The sequence below is a fragment of the Triplophysa dalaica genome, chromosome 5 (assembly GCF_015846415.1).
Source record: "Triplophysa dalaica isolate WHDGS20190420 chromosome 5, ASM1584641v1, whole genome shotgun sequence".
NCBI classification, from domain to species: domain Eukaryota; kingdom Metazoa; phylum Chordata; class Actinopteri; order Cypriniformes; family Nemacheilidae; genus Triplophysa; species Triplophysa dalaica.
Genome location: NC_079546.1, coordinates 16,290,579 through 16,308,266, shown reverse-complemented (window position 1 = coordinate 16,308,266; position 17,688 = coordinate 16,290,579). Strand labels below are relative to the sequence as shown.

The 17,688-nt window shown below is 36.6% G+C and overlaps 2 protein-coding genes across 2 annotated transcripts; both read right to left on the bottom strand.

Moving 5' to 3' along the window:
• Positions 1–1,356: 1,356 nt before the first annotated feature.
• LOC130421178 (uncharacterized) lies at positions 1,357–7,250 on the bottom strand. Its single transcript, XM_056748933.1, has 5 exons — positions 5,828–7,250; positions 5,335–5,415; positions 2,724–2,786; positions 2,533–2,601; positions 1,357–1,767 (listed from the first exon to the last, which is right to left on the bottom strand). The coding sequence occupies exons 1-5, from the start codon at positions 7,185–7,187 to the stop codon at positions 1,520–1,522; spliced, it is 1,821 nt and encodes a 606-aa protein (XP_056604911.1). The 5' UTR covers positions 7,188–7,250; the 3' UTR covers positions 1,357–1,519.
• An 82-nt stretch (positions 7,251–7,332) lies between these two features.
• Positions 7,333–16,622, bottom strand: LOC130421273 (uncharacterized). The gene is made up of 8 exons (XM_056749072.1): positions 16,492–16,622; positions 16,244–16,315; positions 15,008–15,079; positions 13,725–13,779; positions 11,399–11,506; positions 8,307–8,368; positions 7,456–7,679; positions 7,333–7,345 (listed from the first exon to the last, which is right to left on the bottom strand). Exons 1-8 carry the CDS (start codon positions 16,579–16,581, stop codon positions 7,333–7,335), a joined length of 696 nt encoding a protein of 231 aa, XP_056605050.1. The 5' UTR covers positions 16,582–16,622.
• Between the last annotated feature and the right edge of the window lie 1,066 nt (positions 16,623–17,688).

Below are 17,688 nucleotides of genomic sequence, written 5' to 3'. Positions count from 1 at the left end.
CTGCAAACGTCTTAGGCACATTAGTCTCCAACACACTCAATTACATCAGAAAGATCCTTACAAAGATGCAGTACTGTGAAACATGTTAACCACTTGTGAAAAATTCCATGTTATTCAACATGTCACATAAATCAAATCAATCTGGCGAGTCAACCCTTTTGTTTGAAACAGCGATTGTCCTAAAGTAGGTACATTGGCACATTTCCACAATTTTCTGGATTTAGTCTGTCTCAGTTTTTCCATTATCTTCATGTTATAATATATATAGTAGACAGACAAGCGAGCACAGGCTGATGTTTAACTACTTGTGCATATTAAAATCTCACTGTGTTATAACAACTAATGCCAAATGGAAATCTACACTGATATTTTAAAAAACATTTCTTAGGGTGAAAACACTAATGTGATTTTCTGTAACACAAACAACAAACCACTAGGTGGTATACTGGAACAACAGGGTTTATGAGGTCTCTATTTACACAACACACACCACAAACCACTAGGTGGTATACAGAGACAACAGGGTTTATGAGGTCTCTATATACACAACACACACAACAAACCACTAGGTGGTATACAGAGACAACAGGGTTTATGAGGTCTCTATATACACAACACACACAACAAACCTCTAGGTGGTATACAGAGACAACAGGGTTTATGAGGTCTCTATATACACAACACACACATCAAACCTCTAGGTGGTATACAGAGACAACAGGGTTTATGAGGTCTCTGTATACACAACAAAAATCCTGACAGTTGTCCTAAATATAAGCTCTTCAATAAAAAACTTCTTAAAGGGGCAGTTTCCCAGACAGGGATTAGAGTAAACCAGGATTAGGCCTTAGTTACGTTGGGACATTAAAGTAGTTTTTACAAACATGACAGTTTACTTGTATTTATTTTGAGAAATGAACAGTGAAAGCTGTTTTCAATTTAGACAGCTCTTGGAAGAGTCCTTTAATTTAGTCAAGGACTAGTCTAAAGCAGGTTAAAGTGTTGAAATAAGACAATACCAGGACCTTCTTCAGTTCCAGTTGTATATTTGTGTAATAGACGAATTTTATGCTTGCAGATAATACCAGCCTTTTCCAATGGTTATTAACTCAAGGATATTTAGAATGTGTGAGAAACAATGATATTTTGGCAATATCCAGCAATAGATTTATTTAATCAATAATAACATGACCTAAAAATGAGTCAGGGTCTACAATCGTGGCTGAATCTTGTGAACACACAAAAGACCCTTTCCAAGATATGAAGTGTATAAAATATTTATTTCAAACACATTACGCATGAGGATATTTAATTCATCAATGTAACATACAATTTGATTACAAACAGTAAACCTTGCAACAATACATTTGAAATCTGTAAAATTATCCATAGTTTACTTGAACTCATGTCATGTTGAAACTGCTGTCACAAAAAAAATGTTAGAACTTTCGATTCATGAAAATAAACTTAAATAATCACAATCCGTGGACACTTTCAATATTTGGAAGACAGTTGGATGTCAGTCAGATTCCAGAGTTACGGTTAATTTGCGCTTCAGGGTTAGCCCTCTGTTTCGAACAAAATCTCGGATGTTTTGCAATGTCCTGTTTTGTAGGACTGGTTCACACTTTTTGCAAAGCTCACACTCCCTTAAAGATGCCAGATGACCTTTTGCAATGTGAGCTTTAAAGTGCCGCATAACTGCACTGATTTCTGCATTCGACCACGGTCGCCTTGCAGCTCTGATTGGCTTCTGTTTGCCAGAAACTAAAAACAAACAAGATAATACAAATGTTTGTTAGAATCACTGACTACAATCTTATGTAATGTACCACCTTCGCATAGAGTGCATCTTAAACTAAATCAAGTCAATGTGCATCTTGTTCTTCTCTCAGCTATATATGAAGAGTTTGGTTCCAAAATGAAATAACTCCGTTTAAAAAAAATCATGTTTTTATTGTGTTATCAGGTTTTTATTGAGTAAGTAACCTGTATTGTTTTAGTTATTATGGCTCAAATCAAAACAAACCAACTGCAGTTTGATTGATATTAATTGGAATGCACAATACAATTTCTTTTTTTTTCAAATGGAGTTATCTCATTATAGAACCAAAATCTTCATATACATTTCATTTTTTAATTAAACTACATTGGGAGCACCTTACAACAAGGTTCTATTTGTTAACAATTAGTTGATGGATTATTTAACATAAACTAACAATAAACAATATTAATACAGCATTTATTATTCTTATGTTTAAAATCAAATGTTGTATCTGTTTACATTAGTTAATGCACCATTAAGTAACATGAATAACTGTATCAACATTAACTAACATTAACAAGGATTAATAAATGCTTTTTTTTCTCATTTTTAGCTTTGCATTTACTACTGTAAACGAATAGCACCTTATTGTAAAGTCTTACCACTACATTAAATCGTATTCACAGTAGTCACAACAAGAAATTAAGATTACATTTTCTAAAATATATGTTATACTAAATACAAATTAAATTCCAACTTGATCATACCATTGTGTCGATGAATATGTCTGTCGGCTGTACTGCACGTAGAACGTTCAGATATGTCCAAGTTATTGCCTGAACAAATATGTAAAGCAGGACAATATAACAGATTAAATTCATTAAGTCTTTGATGTAGGTCTGTTTTAAAGTATAAAGAAATAGGAACATAGCGTTACATTTTGTCCGCAACTTCATACCATTTTGTACACATATATGTCTGTCAGCCTCCCTCCCTCTGTCAGATGTGTCCATTTGTTCATCTTTAAGTTATGTAAAAGAAAAGTGTAGTTAAAGTCTGATGGCAACTGTCCCAGCACCCAAGAAATGTTAGCAAAAACTTTAAAACAAAAGTATACAATAGTTAAAAAAACTGTAGTACAACTTGTTTGATGAGCACCAGTATCAGTACACGGTGCCCATTTCATTGATTTTAATCACGTACGATCGTTTTTGTCAGAGTTTACATGCTGAAGCGGTGTGGTGTCATTTGCCTGTCAAATTAGCGTTTTACAGGTTTAACAAATTTGAACAAAAGTTCAGAAATATACGAGAATGCACTTTATTTCCTATAACTCCTTTCAAGCATTCTCATGCCGATGAGGTGAGTAATCAATAGGTAAGTAACCCACAACAAAACAGCCAAATAACCCACAAGTAAACATGTAAGTAACTCACAGGTAAACAGGTAAGTAACTCACAGGTAAACAGGTAAGTAACTCACAGGTAAACATGTAAGTAACTCACAGGTAAACATGTAAGTAACTCACAGGTAAACAGGTAAGTAACTCACAGGTAAACATGTAAGTAACTCACAGGTAAACATGTAAGTAACTCACAGGTAAACATGTAAGTAACTCACAGGTAAACAGGTAAGTAACTCACAGGTAAACAGGTAAGTAACTCACAGGTAAACATGTAAGTAACTCACAGGTAAACATGTAAGTAACTCACAGGTAAACATGTAAGTAACTCACAGGTAAACAGGTAAGTAACTCACAGGTAAACAGGTAAGTAACTCACAGGTAAACAGGTAAGTAACTCACAGGTAAACAGGTAAGTAACTCACAGGTAAACAGGTAAGTAACTCACAGGTAAACAGGTAAGTAACTCACAGGTAAACAGGTAAGTAACTCACAGGTAAACATGTAAGTAACTCACAGGTAAACATGTAAGTAACTCACAGGTAAACATGTAAGTAACTCACAGGTAAACAGGTAAGTAACTCACAGGTAAACAGGTAAGTAACTCACAGGTAAACAGGTAAGTAACTCACAGGTAAACAGGTAAGTAACTCACAGGTAAACATGTAAGTAACTCACAGGTAAACATGTAAGTAACTCACAGGTAAACATGTAAGTAACTCACAGGTAAACAGGTAAGTAATCCACAGGTTAAGGGGTAAACAATAACTAACGTGTCGGCACTAGACGATACATATACGACGAGTAGAGCTGACAACAAACACAATGCATATATAGTGTCCATGGCGATGAGGTTCAGGTGCGAGTGTGATCATGGGTCTCAGGTAAGGGTGTAATCAAAGAGGGTGTCCGGTGCGGGTGGATGATGGAAAATGTCCAGGCCCTGGTAATCTCAAGGTCGGACTACTGCAATGCTCTCCTTGCTGGTCTTCCTTCAAAGGCTATCAAACCACTCCAGCTGGTCCAGAGCGCAGCAGCACGCCTCTTCTTATAACAGCCCAAAAGGGCTCATGTGACACCCCTTTTCATCTCTCTCCACTGTTGAAGCCCGCATCAGATTCAAGTCACTAATGCTTGCCTACAGCAGCGGTTCCCAATCCTGGTCCTCGCGACCCACCGCTCTGCATATTTTGTGTATCTCTCTTGTTTAACACACCTGATTTAAATCTCTAGCTCATTAGAAGAGGGGTTAATGAATGAACCGCGTTCCGATTACGTGTTCCCTGAACTGAATTTTGAGATTTGCGCAACATTATCCACATTTCGAACGGGATTTATAGCAGAATATCTAGTGATGTTTACTTCGCAGGGCTCTTATGGGCGTATTAAACAAACCTCCGAAGCGGTAGGAGAAGCATACAAAATATGCAGAGTAGGGGGTCGCGAGGACCAGGATTGGGAACCGCTGGCCTACAGGACTATCACTGGATCGGCACCGGCCTACTTCCACACTCTCCTGCACTCCTACACCCCATCAAGATCCCTGCGCTCAGCAAACCAGCGGTGTCTTGTATTGCCTTCCCATAAGGACAGTAAATCACTTTCCCACTCGTTCTCATTCACAACTCCTTCCTGGTGGAACATTCTTCCAAACTCTGTCCGGTCAACCACATCTCTCACAACATTCAAAAAACTACTTAAAACCCAACTCTTGTGTGGATACCTGACAGTGGTATTTTTTCTTCATTTGTCTAACCCTTTCTCTCAACAGGTAGTGGTCTAGCTTTTGTGGAAAACAATAACTTTGTATTGGCATCTACAGTACTATTGCTCATGTATAAGATATCACTTATTGCTCCTTGAACTCTCTGTAACTCGCTTTGGATAAAGGCTTCTGCTATATGACTAAATGCAACAGTAAATTAAGTCTATGAAATTAAAGGTCAACTGAAAGGGAGTCAACGGGGTGAAAACACAGGGAAAACTGGTAGGGGAGCATAAGGCAGCAGACAGGACTGTGAATACAGTTCAACTATTCATGGATATGTGCGCTGATTGTTAGCGTGGGATAAACAGAAAAGTTCTCCCATCCATTTTAGTTCAAAAATATAAATGTTATCCTTATTATAGCATGCTGAAATATTTTTGTTGCATTTAAAATACATACCAATTTCATCTGCAGTATCTTTGTCCAGTTTTGCATCTTCCTCACTCTCATCATCCTCGTCATCATCACCATCTGTGAGATCTTGAAAAAAAAAACAAATGAAATTTTCAGTCAAAAACCTGAAGAAAAAATATCATAGAGCACATCTGGATTTGATGACAAAAGGCACACAGATGAGGTACTGACAAAATCAATTTCTGAAGCGGGTAATGGGTAGTGCTAAACATGAATTATGATTTCCTGCAATTCCATAATAACATTATTATTATTATTATTATTAACAAGTGACTCAAACATTTTTTTACATTAAGGTTTATGGAAAAACTTTACAATAAGGTTCCATTCATAAAAATTAGTTAAATGTTTCCACAATTTAAGAAAAATATATTTAAATTTAAGCATTTGTTAATCTTTTGTTAATAATTTGTTAATTAACTAATGTAAACATGTGGATCCTTACTGTAAAGCCTTAATGTTACGAGAACTTAAATACCTCCAATTTCATCAAGTGTTTTCCCCCGTAGCTCACTCAGCTTTCCCTTTTCCAGTGCAAGAAGCAACTTGAAAATTTTTGCACTCTGAACGGTGGGCTCAGACAGACGGTAAAATTGTCTGTGCACTGATATGTCGTGTCCCAAAAAATCAGCAAGTTGATCCATTTCATTGTTCTTTAAGTTTAAAATTTGAGAAGTGGTCGCTATTTCTTTGCGCAGCTGAGTAGATCGTAAAAAATCTGGTTTCTTTGCCCCACATTCATCTGCAAACTTTCTGAGACTTTGATGTCCTCTGTAGTAAGTCAGGCAGCTTGGAACAGCAAATAAATACTCATTTTTGCTTGGCACACCACATTCCATTCTCTTCTCAACCATCAGGGTTAGTGCTTTTGTCATCTCAGGAGTTAGTAGCACTGCTACCTTTCTTCCCCTTTTTCCTTTCAGCTCAACACGCTCAAAATAACTGCACAATTTCAGTTCATATTCTGAAAGACCCATTTCTTTCTGGGTGATTGCGCATTGTCGTTCCATATAATTTTTCAGTTTCATTTTTGAAACCTCTCCAACACGTCTTCTGTTAAAAAGAACTATCTTAGTTAGTGTTGTTCTTGCAACATTGGAATAGTTCTGTGGTGTTGCCTCATCCTCCAATGCTGCGGTTGCTGAATTCGCATTTTCATCAAGATGCTTGTTCAGTTTGATGATGTCTTCGGTGAGGGGTAGTTTTGCTGGTTTGTTATATTTCAGGTCACTAATGGTGCTCAGAGCACTGTGTGAAATGTACTCTGACCACTTTGCCCGATAAAGCTTCTGGAAGGCATCTGAGGATTTAATTAGGTTCTCATCTCCAGCCATGAGAGCATGGCAATGAATAATGTCACTCACTTTCAACAGGGAGTGACCAATCTTTAAGGCAAGACTTGGAGTTTTGTAACTGTTACGATCCTTATCAAATCCTGCAGTCTCTTTTACTGCTTCAATCACATTTAGGAAATTTCCAGGTTTTATAGCATCCTCTAAAGTGAGTATTGGAGAGCTTTTGCGCATGGCCTGTAGGAACCTTCCAAGCTGCCGAATTTTTTGGCGGATATAGTCATGCTTTGAAGGGTCATGTCCATGTTTGCTGTAAAGGGACTCAGCAAACCTAATAAGACAAAAGTCATTGCGAACCACACTTGCAATGTCGTCATCATGCATGTGGCTTAACATCTTAAGTACCCCATCTTCAACAGAGCTTGAACAAGTTGATTTGACCACTGCAGCTAGACCAAGTACTCTCTTCCTTCCTGGGTGGTTATGGTCCTCCGGTTTGGAAGAACACCTTCTCATGTGTCTCCACAGCTCTGCTCTCAAAAACATACCCTTACAATGGATACAGTATTCATATTTTTTAAAGTCACCCTTGGCTCTTCTCTTGACTTTAAGTGAACCAGCTCCGTCTTTCAGAACCTCACAGTTATGCATGAAGTTCCCTTTGTTTCGAAGTTTCTCTAGCCACTCCTTTCTACTCTTTGAGCCTGCAGGGAAACTAAGAGCTTTGGCGATGTCTGCATTTTCCTTAACATGAGCTTTGAAATGTCGAGCTATTTTAAATTGAGCTTTTTTGCAAACAAAGCAAAAATTTTGCCCCTTCTGTGCTACAGTTGTTGAGTCTGTTCTGTTGGTGGATGTTTTATTTGCAGTTATTCCACTGATGTGACTTGTATCCATCATCGGTGATTGTATATCTTCCAGAACTTTAGATTTTGTCAAGGTACTTGGTGGTACATCATCTTCTGAATCAGTTACTGAAGCTGGAACATATTCTGGATCATCATCTGATATGTCCTCTTCACTGGTTTCAGATTCATTCTAATTGAAATTCAAAGCAAAACGAGGAATATGTAAAACTACAATGATAATTGACATAGATTGCAATTTGAGGTAAAACAACACGTTTGGGAAAAACATATATATTTTGAGGTTATTTAACAGTCATGTATCATCACAGTTGCATGGTAACCAACTGAAAAGCACACCATGTTAAATATGGCATCAACTTTATGGCATGGAATAGCGCTGGTTCTCATTATCATGAATAACTATGATTGTGTGACGATGGATGATCGCCATAAAACTCAAAATATTGTTTTCCATCAAAAATGTATTGTTTTGCTTCAAAAGATAGACAGCAATTTTGTGTTCGGCTAAAGAAAGATCTGGGATGAGATGGAGGTGAGTAAACTACGAGAGAATTTCCAATATGTTAATGAACTTATGTTACTTAAATGGTTTTAAAGTAAAGTGTTCATCGGGTTTCCCCCTAGACCATTTCATTTTAATAGTAAAATATGAGATATAGATATTTACAGCCTACTAAAAACTACTCACTTGGCCTAAAAGGTTATGTCCAATTTTATAAATGGCTCTGTTTTACTCATTTCTTTTTGTTTGAGGTGTCATAAACACTTTGAAAGGTTTCCAAAATATAATACTTACCCAGATCTTTAGTCTTTCATGTTTTTTATGGTAACAGTACACATGCCATGTAGTAGTGCAGTCTGTTTAAGAAATAAGAATGTTTCATTAGAAAATTCATAAACATTTTCATATGCAGTCAGGTCCATAAATATTGGGACCTCGACACAATTCTAAAATTTTTGGCTCTATACACCACCACAATGGATTTCAAATGAAAGGAACAAGATGTGCTTTAACTGCAGACTGTCAGCTTTAATTTGAGGGTATTTACATCCAAATCAGGTGAATGGTGTAGAAATTACAGCAGTTTGCAAATGTGCCTCCCACTTGTTAAGGGACCAAAAGTAATGGGACAGAATAATAATCATAAATCAAACTTTCACTTTTTAATACTTTGTTGCAAATCCTTTGCAGTCAATTACAGTCTGAAGTCTGGAACGCATAGACATCACCAGACGCTGGGTTTCATCCCTGGTGATGCTCTGCCAGGCCTCTACTGCAACCGTCTTCAGTTCCTGCTTGATTTTGAGGCGTTTTCCCTTCAGTTTTGTCTTTAGCAAGTGAAATGCATGCTCAATCGGATTCAGGTCAGGTGATTGACTTGGCCATTGCATAACAGTCCACTTCTTTCCCTTCAAAAACTCTTTGGTTGCCTTTGCAGTATGCTTTGGGTCATTGTCCATCTTCACTGTGAAGCACCGTCCAATGAGTTCTGAAGCATTTGGCTGAATATGAGCAGATAATATTGCCCGAAACACTTCAGAATTCATCCTTTTGTCAGCAGTCACATCATCAATAAATACAAGAGAAGCAGTACCACTGGCAGCCATACATGCCCACGCCATGACACTACCACCACCATGCTTCACTGATGAGGTGGTACGCTTAGGATCATGAGCAGTTCCTTTCCTTCTCAATACTCTTCTCTTCCCATAACTCTGGTACAAGTTGATCTTGGTCTCATCTGTCCAAAGGATGTTCTTCCAGAACTGTGAAGGCTTTTTTAGATGTGGTTTGGCAAACTCTAATCTGGCCTTCCTGTTTTTGAGGCTCACCAATGGTTTACATCTTGTGGTGAACCCTCTGTATTCACTCTGGTGAAGTCTTCTCATGATTGTTGACTTTGACACACATACACCTTCCTCCTGGAGAGTGTTCTTGATCTGGCCAACTATCATGAAGGGTGTTTTCTTCACCAGGGAAAGAATTCTTCGGTCATCCACCACAGTTGTTTTCTGTGGTCTCACAGGTCTTTTGGTGTTGCTGAGCGCACCGGTGCGTTCCTTCTTTTTAAGAATGTTCCAAACAGTTGTTTTGGCCACGCCTATTGTTTTCGCATTCTCTCTGATGGGTTTGATTTGTTTTTTCAGCCTAATGATGGCTTGCTTCAGTGATAGTGACAGCTCTTTGGATCTCATCTTGACAGTTGACAGCAACAGATACCAAATGCAAATAGCACACTTGAAATTAACTCTGGACCTTTTATCAGCTCATTGTAATTGGGATAGTGAGGGAATAACACACAGCTGGCCATGGAACAGCTGAGAAGCCAATTGTCCGATTACTTTTGGTCCCTTGACAAGTGGGAGGCATGTATGCAAACTGTTGTAATTCCTACACCGTTCACCTGATTTGGATGTAAATACCCTCAAATTAAACTGACAGTCTGCAGTTAAAGCACATCTTGTTCCTTTCATTTGAAATCCACTGTGGTGGTGTATAGAGCCAAAATTGTCAGAATTGTGTGGATGTCCCAATATTTATGGACCTGACTGTATAAAACAAAACATCTACAGAGTAAACCTAAAATAGCATATATTTGGATATTACAGTAAACAAGCCGGCCATGAAAATGAAAAACAATACAAATGCATTTAGAGTTGTGTAGTAACTTAGCCATGATATGAACCATTTAACCAAAACATGATAACAAGTAGGGGTGGGACTCGCAGGGTACCTCCCGATACGATACGCGATACAGGGCTCACGATACCGATAATATCACAATGCGGTGATTCTGCGATAATGGATATATCGCTTGGCAATTCTATAACAATACATCACAACATCAGTAAATAAAGGGAAAAAAGGATCTATTAGATGAGCATTTTTAGTGTGTTATGACTCTCTGTCTTTAGGTTTGTTTATTCTTGCGCTTGTCATTGGACTGTGAGTCTCTGGTGGCTCCACACGCGTCTCCCGAAATGGGGGTTTGCGGCGCCTCACGTCGAAGCGCTCAAGCTTTGAGCATCATTGCGCATTTCAACGCAAGTTTCGCCTTGTCTAGCGTAAAGTTGAACTTTATAAAAACTATTAAAGCTTTACAAAATAATCTGACTTCAGAAATACGTGGGAATGAGCTTTATTAATATGCACGCGCAGATATCTGCACCCCTGCACGAGCACTGCGGGTGAGAGAGAAAAGCCGGACTTGAGCGAATCAAGAAACTACAGATTGAAAGAAGGTCAAAAGAGTATTCCAAACTTGCAGAGCGCTGAGATAACCGCGCCCACTTATTTACATTCACTTAGAAATCCAAAGTGCACTCAAACTTTTGATTTAAAAGATGCTGGCGCATCTCTAATATGTTGTTGGTTCGCCGCCATTATGCTTGTATTTCTTCTCTGCTGTGAATTACAATTTACGTTCATATGACCATCGGTAATCTGGCACCGTCACCACAGAAATATGTGGGTTCAACCGCTCTGGATAAGCACAGTGTAGGAATGAATTTGGATCGTTTGTATTTGAAAAAAAATCTATACTTTGTACCAGAGTATCGATAACGTCTCTTGGGCTGAAATCTCATGATAAATCGCCATATCAATTCCCCCCCCTCAAAACAAGCCAAACAATCATCATGATTTAATCGTTTGAATATATGTTGTTAATTCGTTATATTTATATGTATTTTTAACCATTGCCCCGTAAAGTTGAAATCCAGTATAAGCGGTGTGTTATCAGTCTCAGCAGTTGTTAACGGGGATAGCATACTTTGGAATATCGCGACTAACCAATCAGCATCAAGCATTCCAGGAAGTTTATGGCAACTAAATCAGTCAAAGGGGAAAATATACTAAGAAAATCCCATGTGAATTTTGATACTAACCTTTGCATCTCAGCCCCCACCACTTCAGTGGGGAGAAAGGTCCATCACAAACAGAACATTTGTCAAAAGATGTCATCTCCTCTTTGACAAGCTGATGTGTTTTACAACCTAAATAAAACACAAAAAAATGTTTAACTTTGTGTTCATAATATACATATAATATTGTTTTACAGTAATCTGTCCTTAGTTGTCTGTAATTTTGAGCATTTTATCTTAGCATGTGAAATGCAGTTATTTTTCATCACTTAAGTTTATTAGCTGGCTGTGCATTATCCTTAATATTACACAGCTACTCATTTCATTAGATGAGATAAACTATTGGCTATGAAAATGTATTGATTTTAGGGCTTCCACTAACGACTATTTTTATATCTATCGACTAATTTATCAAATAATCAATTATTCTAAACAAATCATTTTTATTTTTGAAAGTTCACATTTAACTTCCAAAGATAGCCATTTTAAAGAAAAATATATACTTTTTGTAATTTATTGATAAATGCAGACCGACAAGCAGCAATGAGTTTTTTTTTAAAAGGACAACAGCCATTTTAACCTAAATATAAATTGTCAAAAGAAAATAATTAAAAGCTAACTGTTTGGGATGTTTAGGTCAAATGAACAAAGCCTCAATACATATAACAACGGAACACTGCAGTGTCTAAAATAAATATAATTAACCAGTATATTTACTGGTCAAGTATATTTGTATATTTGACAGCAAAATGAAAAAAAAACTAAACAAAACAAAAACACTAACCCCTTTGTCTGTCATCAACAGATAGTGGTCTAGCTTTTTGGAAACTAGTAACTTTGTATTAGCACCTAGTGTATTATGGCTCCTGTATGACACAACTCCAAGCTTGCCGATCTATATCAGTAAATACACTAGGTCAACAGACTTGATGGTTCAAAAGAATATCCAGTCATGACTTAAAAGTCTGTAAATGTGGGGTTGGTACAAAGGCACTAAAAGCAGCAAATGAAGAATAAAAAGAAAAATACTAAATTAACAAATAAACAGACTTCACCTGACCTAGCTATTCCGCCACACCTTGGTAGCAATGAATTCATGACATTTTTTTACAGAGAGAATCGAAAACATACGAGAAAAAAATAGTAAATTCTCAACCTCCAAGTCTGTCCTACGAATCCGAACCAACCCTCTCCCCAAAATAAAAGCTTAAGTGTTTCTCACCTATAAAACAAGAAGATTTAATTAAACTAATTGCAACATTTAAACCTACAACATGCTTATTAGACCAGTCTAATTGTCTAATTATTAACAGTCCGGAACGATTTCATGAATTGACAGCTCAAAAGGCTTCGATTTCTATTCTCATGAAAAAGTTTCTCCAGTCTGGCAGTGATGGTTTTTCTAGACGGAACAGTAAACTCGGGATGTTCGACTCCATACGATTTTTAAGAGCCCTCTCCTTCGACAAAGCCGATGGGAAGCATATCCATAGCTATCATTTTAGTAATTAAAGCCGTTATTTACTCTGCCCGTCTGGCATCCAAATTGGTTGGTCTGACCATAAAAAGAGCAACTGATTGTTGACCCGTGGATGGACCTGCTGGGTGCTTCGCCCTCAAATGACTGTACATCGCATTTGTTGATCCATGGTAAGACAGCTTTGCATTGCACAGTTTGCACTGCACTTCATTCGCATTTATTTGGACCCCCACACAGATCAAATTTTTGACATCGTCTAAATTTACCGTCTGCGTTATGCCACGCGAGTCTACAGTGTGCGTAACTTCGTTAGCAATTCTTGTGAGAAAATGTTTTCCTCTACTGTCTCTTGACTGACAGCCTTTAGGTTTAAGGTGTGTCGTTATTGGCAGTGCCAGCCTTTGGTTACATGAACGCGTTAAGCGTGAAACACAGAGATTTTTTTTAAGATCGCAGACACTATTCGAAATTCTATAATTAAATAAATGAATCGAATATTCGAAATTCGTGACTCATCCCTAGTAATTAGGTGTGTGTGCCCTTTTCTGATTCAAAAAGACTGGAATCAGTTCCGAAATTTAGACGGTAAAATAATAGAAGATAACCAGTCGATCAAAATATTGATGTCGACTAATTATCAGCTTCGACGCAGTCAATTATATCGACCAATCAATACAGCACTAATTGATTTAAGTAAAAGACACAGTGTTCAAACAAGAAGAACGTGCGGTTTGGTTTAATTATTGTAAATATAATCTTGTGTTAATAATTAGGCATATTTATGTTTTAATTTATGACTAATATTAAATGGTTCAACATATCTAGAGCATTCCAGATTGCTGTGTAATAAACTGTGATAAACCATCTTACCATCACAGACACATCCTGGGTTCTCAGATTGCTTCGGGGAACCAGGCATTAGTCCCTGCAGAAAAACAAAACCTTAATTAAACAGAACAATATATTTATAAGTGACAGGCACACCTTGAATCATACTCCCGGAGCCGAAATCACACTAAATAAAAAACAAAGAATTAAATTATAGTCTACAACACATACTAGAATTTTACTTCAGATAAAGTGTACCTCAATCTTTGTGGAAACTCATTAAAATATGAGAGCAATTTCACTTAGCGTCTATAACATAGGACACTTAACCTAGTGCTTCTAATAGAGAGTGAAGAGCGATGAAGACCTACACCACAGACCCATTTTTACACCATCTTATAACCAAATTAAATTGAGTTAGAATTATTAAATAATCTATTAAAATGATTTCCTGCTCCACGCAGCTAATATAACTGGGAGATCCAGGTGACCCACGTTAGGACCTCTTAAACCATGAGTTCACATAATAAACATCCACAAGAGTTATTAATATTACAGATCACTGCCAAGTCCTTATATCCCAAATCATGACCTCCTAAACCATGATTATACACACACAATAAACATACACAACGCTGGATCACACACAGTAACTGAATAAGAATTTCATTTCAGATCAAGAATCAGAAGACAAATGTTTAACAAACCTCTTTAAGATGTGCATGAGTAGACTCGATGTGATTCTGTTCAGTAGTCACAGATAAGGGCTGATGAAGAGACTGAAAACAGAAACAAAGTCATAAGAATCTTGGTTTTTGATGCACAATCAGTTTAAAACAAATAGACAGGTCAGATTATTATAACATATAAATGATGCTCAATCACATGCATCAACTGAATGAGAATTTCAGTTCAGATTAAGAATCAGAAGACAAATGTACACTCAACCGTGTGCTTCTAATAGAGAGTGAAGAGCGATGAAGACCTACACCACAGACCCATTTTTACACCAGTTTATAACCAAATTAAATTGAGTTAGAATTATTAAATAATCTATTAAAATGATTTCCTGCTCCACGCAGCTAATATAACTGGGAGATCCAGGTGACCCACGTTAGGACCTCTTAAACCATGAGTTCACATAATAAACATCCACAAGAGTTATTAATATTACAGATCACTGCCAAGTCCTTATATCCCAAATCATGACCTCCTAAACCATGATTATACACACACAATAAACATACACAACGCTGGATCACACACAGTAACTGAATGAGAATTTCATTTCAGATCAAGAATCAGAAGACAAATGTTTAACAAACCTCTTTAAGATGTGCATGAGTAGACTCGATGTGATTCTGTTCAGTAGTCACAGATAAGGGCTGATGAAGAGACTGAAAACAGAAACAAAGTCATAAGAATCTTGGTTTTTGATGCACAATCAGTTTAAAACAAATAGACAGGTCAGATTATTATAACATATAAATGATGCTCAATCACATGCATCAACTGAATGAGAATTTCACTTCAGATTAAGAATCAGAAGACAAATGTACACTCAACCGTGTGCTTCTAATAGAGAGTGAAGAGCGATGAAGACCTACACCACAGACCCATTTTTACACCATCTTATAACCAAATTAAATTGAGTTAGAATTATTAAATAATCTATTAAAATGATTTCCTGCTCCACGCAGCTAATATAACTGGGAGATCCAGGTGACCCACGTTAGGACCTCTTAAACCATGAGTTCACATAATAAACATCCACAAGAGTTATTAATATTACAGATCACTGCCAAGTCCTTATATCCCAAATCATGACCTCCTAAACCATGATTATACACACACAATAAACATACACAACGCTGGATCACACACAGTAACTGAATGAGAATTTCATTTCAGATCAAGAATCAGAAGACAAATGTTTAACAAACCTCTTTAAGATGTGCATGAGTAGACTCGATGTGATTCTGTTCAGTAGTCACAGATAAGGGCTGATGAAGAGACTGAAAACAGAAACAAAGTCATAAGAATCTTGGTTTTTGATGCACAATCAGTTTAAAACAAATAGACAGGTCAGATTATTATAACATATAAATGATGCTCAATCACATGCATCAACTGAATGAGAATTTCACTTCAGATTAAGAATCAGAAGACAAATGTACACTCAACCGTGTGCTTCTAATAGAGAGTGAAGAGCGATGAAGCCCTACACCACAGACCCATTTTTACACCATCTTATAACCAAATTAAATTGAGTTAGAATTATTAAATAATCTATTAAAATGATTTCCTGCTCCACGCAGCTAATATAACTGGGAGATCCAGGTGACCCACGTTAGGACCTCTTAAACCATGAGTTCACATAATAAACATCCACAAGAGTTATTAATATTACAGATCACTGCCAAGTCCTTATATCCCAAATCATGACCTCCTAAACCATGATTATACACACACAATAAACATACACAACGCTGGATCACACACAGTAACTGAATGAGAATTTCATTTCAGATCAAGAATCAGAAGACAAATGTTTGACAAACCTCTTTAAGATGTGCATGAGTAGACTCGATGTGATTCTGTTCGGTAGTCACAGATAAGGGCTGATGAAGAGACTGAAAGCAGAAACAGAGTCATAACTGTTATTTTTTTATTAGATTTTTCATAAGTTGATATTGTTTTTATCAGCTACAATTAAAAAATTCTGTCAATAGGTGTCAAAGATTATTTTGCAAAACGACATACTGTTAAATTTATGCTTATTTTTCAATTAAACACCATTTTACTCTACCTTCAAAATATTCTGTTTATGACAAGAACGCCATGGCAAGTCATCTCCTCCATAGTCATACGTGATCTCATCGCCTTCATTAATGTCCATAATGGCAAATAAACAAAGGCGGGGTATGCCATCCACATCGATTCTTTTCATTTTTGCATTTGGTTTCAGGTCGTCGTTGACCAGTCTCCCAAGTGATCCATCCTCCCTTGAAGCATCAATGCTACAGAGGTCATAAAAACCAACCGTTATAAAAATAAACTAATATTACAATTTAAAAGTTTAAACATAATTGGTAAGCATTTAAACCTGCCTCGCAGCTCTATTTTGCTTTAGGGTCAAAACATTATTCATCCCATAAATTTTAGGGTTCTTAATGTAAATAATTGGAATTGAACTACACAAGGATGAGTAAGAAAATGACCTTTACATACTGGGTGACCCACTCATTTTATAAAACAAGCTACTCACCAGTATTCATGTCCTTTGTGCATAAAAATGTAGGTGAATTCGTTTGATGGTTCAACATTTTTGCTTAAGATTCCTCTGTATTCTACAATAAATGACCCTCTGAAAAAAGGGCCTTTTGCAAACACACCTCGTCCTGTTTAGACAAATAAAATAAAAAAGTATTGTAAACAAACAATGTAACAATCTCTAAAATTACAATTGTCTCATATTATTATAAAAAACAATGTTTTTAAAATGAAACACATAGGATGATGTGGACAGTAAAGCAATGTACAATCAAAGCGCAGAATGTTAGTGAAGACATTAGTAAAATAATCTATGTGAATCCATGTGACTTCAACCTTAATTTTGTGAAATGTCAAGAATACTTTATGTGCACAATAAAACAAAAATAAAGACTTTAAAAGATCTCAAATCGTCTACAGTATCATTGTGCTGCGAGACCCCTAGATCTTTTCAAAGTCTCTTGGTAAAAGTTCCAAAATCTCGGTTAAAATCTAAGGGAGACCGTGCATTTGTGTATTACTTGATAGTTTTTACTTTTTAATGTTCACTAATTAGAAATTAATAAATGTTAGCATTCTATTTGTTTAACTTAAATCCCACAACGATAAACATTTACGAGTGCATTTTCTAATGAGGATGAATAAAACAAATAAAATCTTATATCACCTTTATAATGTCATGTAATAACCATGCATGCATTCATATTTTACATAATCAATGAAACCCAATTGT

Excerpts from the sequence above, each read along its gene's own strand:
- LOC130421178 (XM_056748933.1), bottom strand. The coding sequence starts at position 7,187 with ATGTTTTTGAGAGCAGAGCTGTGGAGACACATGAGAAGGTGTTCTTCC. Across the intron at positions 2,602-2,723 it reads ACATATATGTGTACAAAATG|GCAATAACTTGGACATATCT; the intron begins GTATGAAGTTGC and ends ATATTTGTTCAG. Across the intron at positions 1,768-2,532 it reads ACATATTCATCGACACAATG|TTTCTGGCAAACAGAAGCCA; the intron begins GTATGATCAAGT and ends GTTTGTTTTTAG.
- LOC130421273 (XM_056749072.1), bottom strand. The coding sequence starts at position 16,581 with ATGGACATTAATGAAGGCGATGAGATCACGTATGACTATGGAGGAGAT. Across the intron at positions 15,080-16,243 it reads CTCATGCACATCTTAAAGAG|TCTCTTCATCAGCCCTTATC; the intron begins GTTTGTCAAACA and ends TTCTGTTTTCAG. Across the intron at positions 7,680-8,306 it reads ATGAAAGACTAAAGATCTGG|AATGAATCTGAAACCAGTGA; the intron begins GTAAGTATTATA and ends AATTTCAATTAG.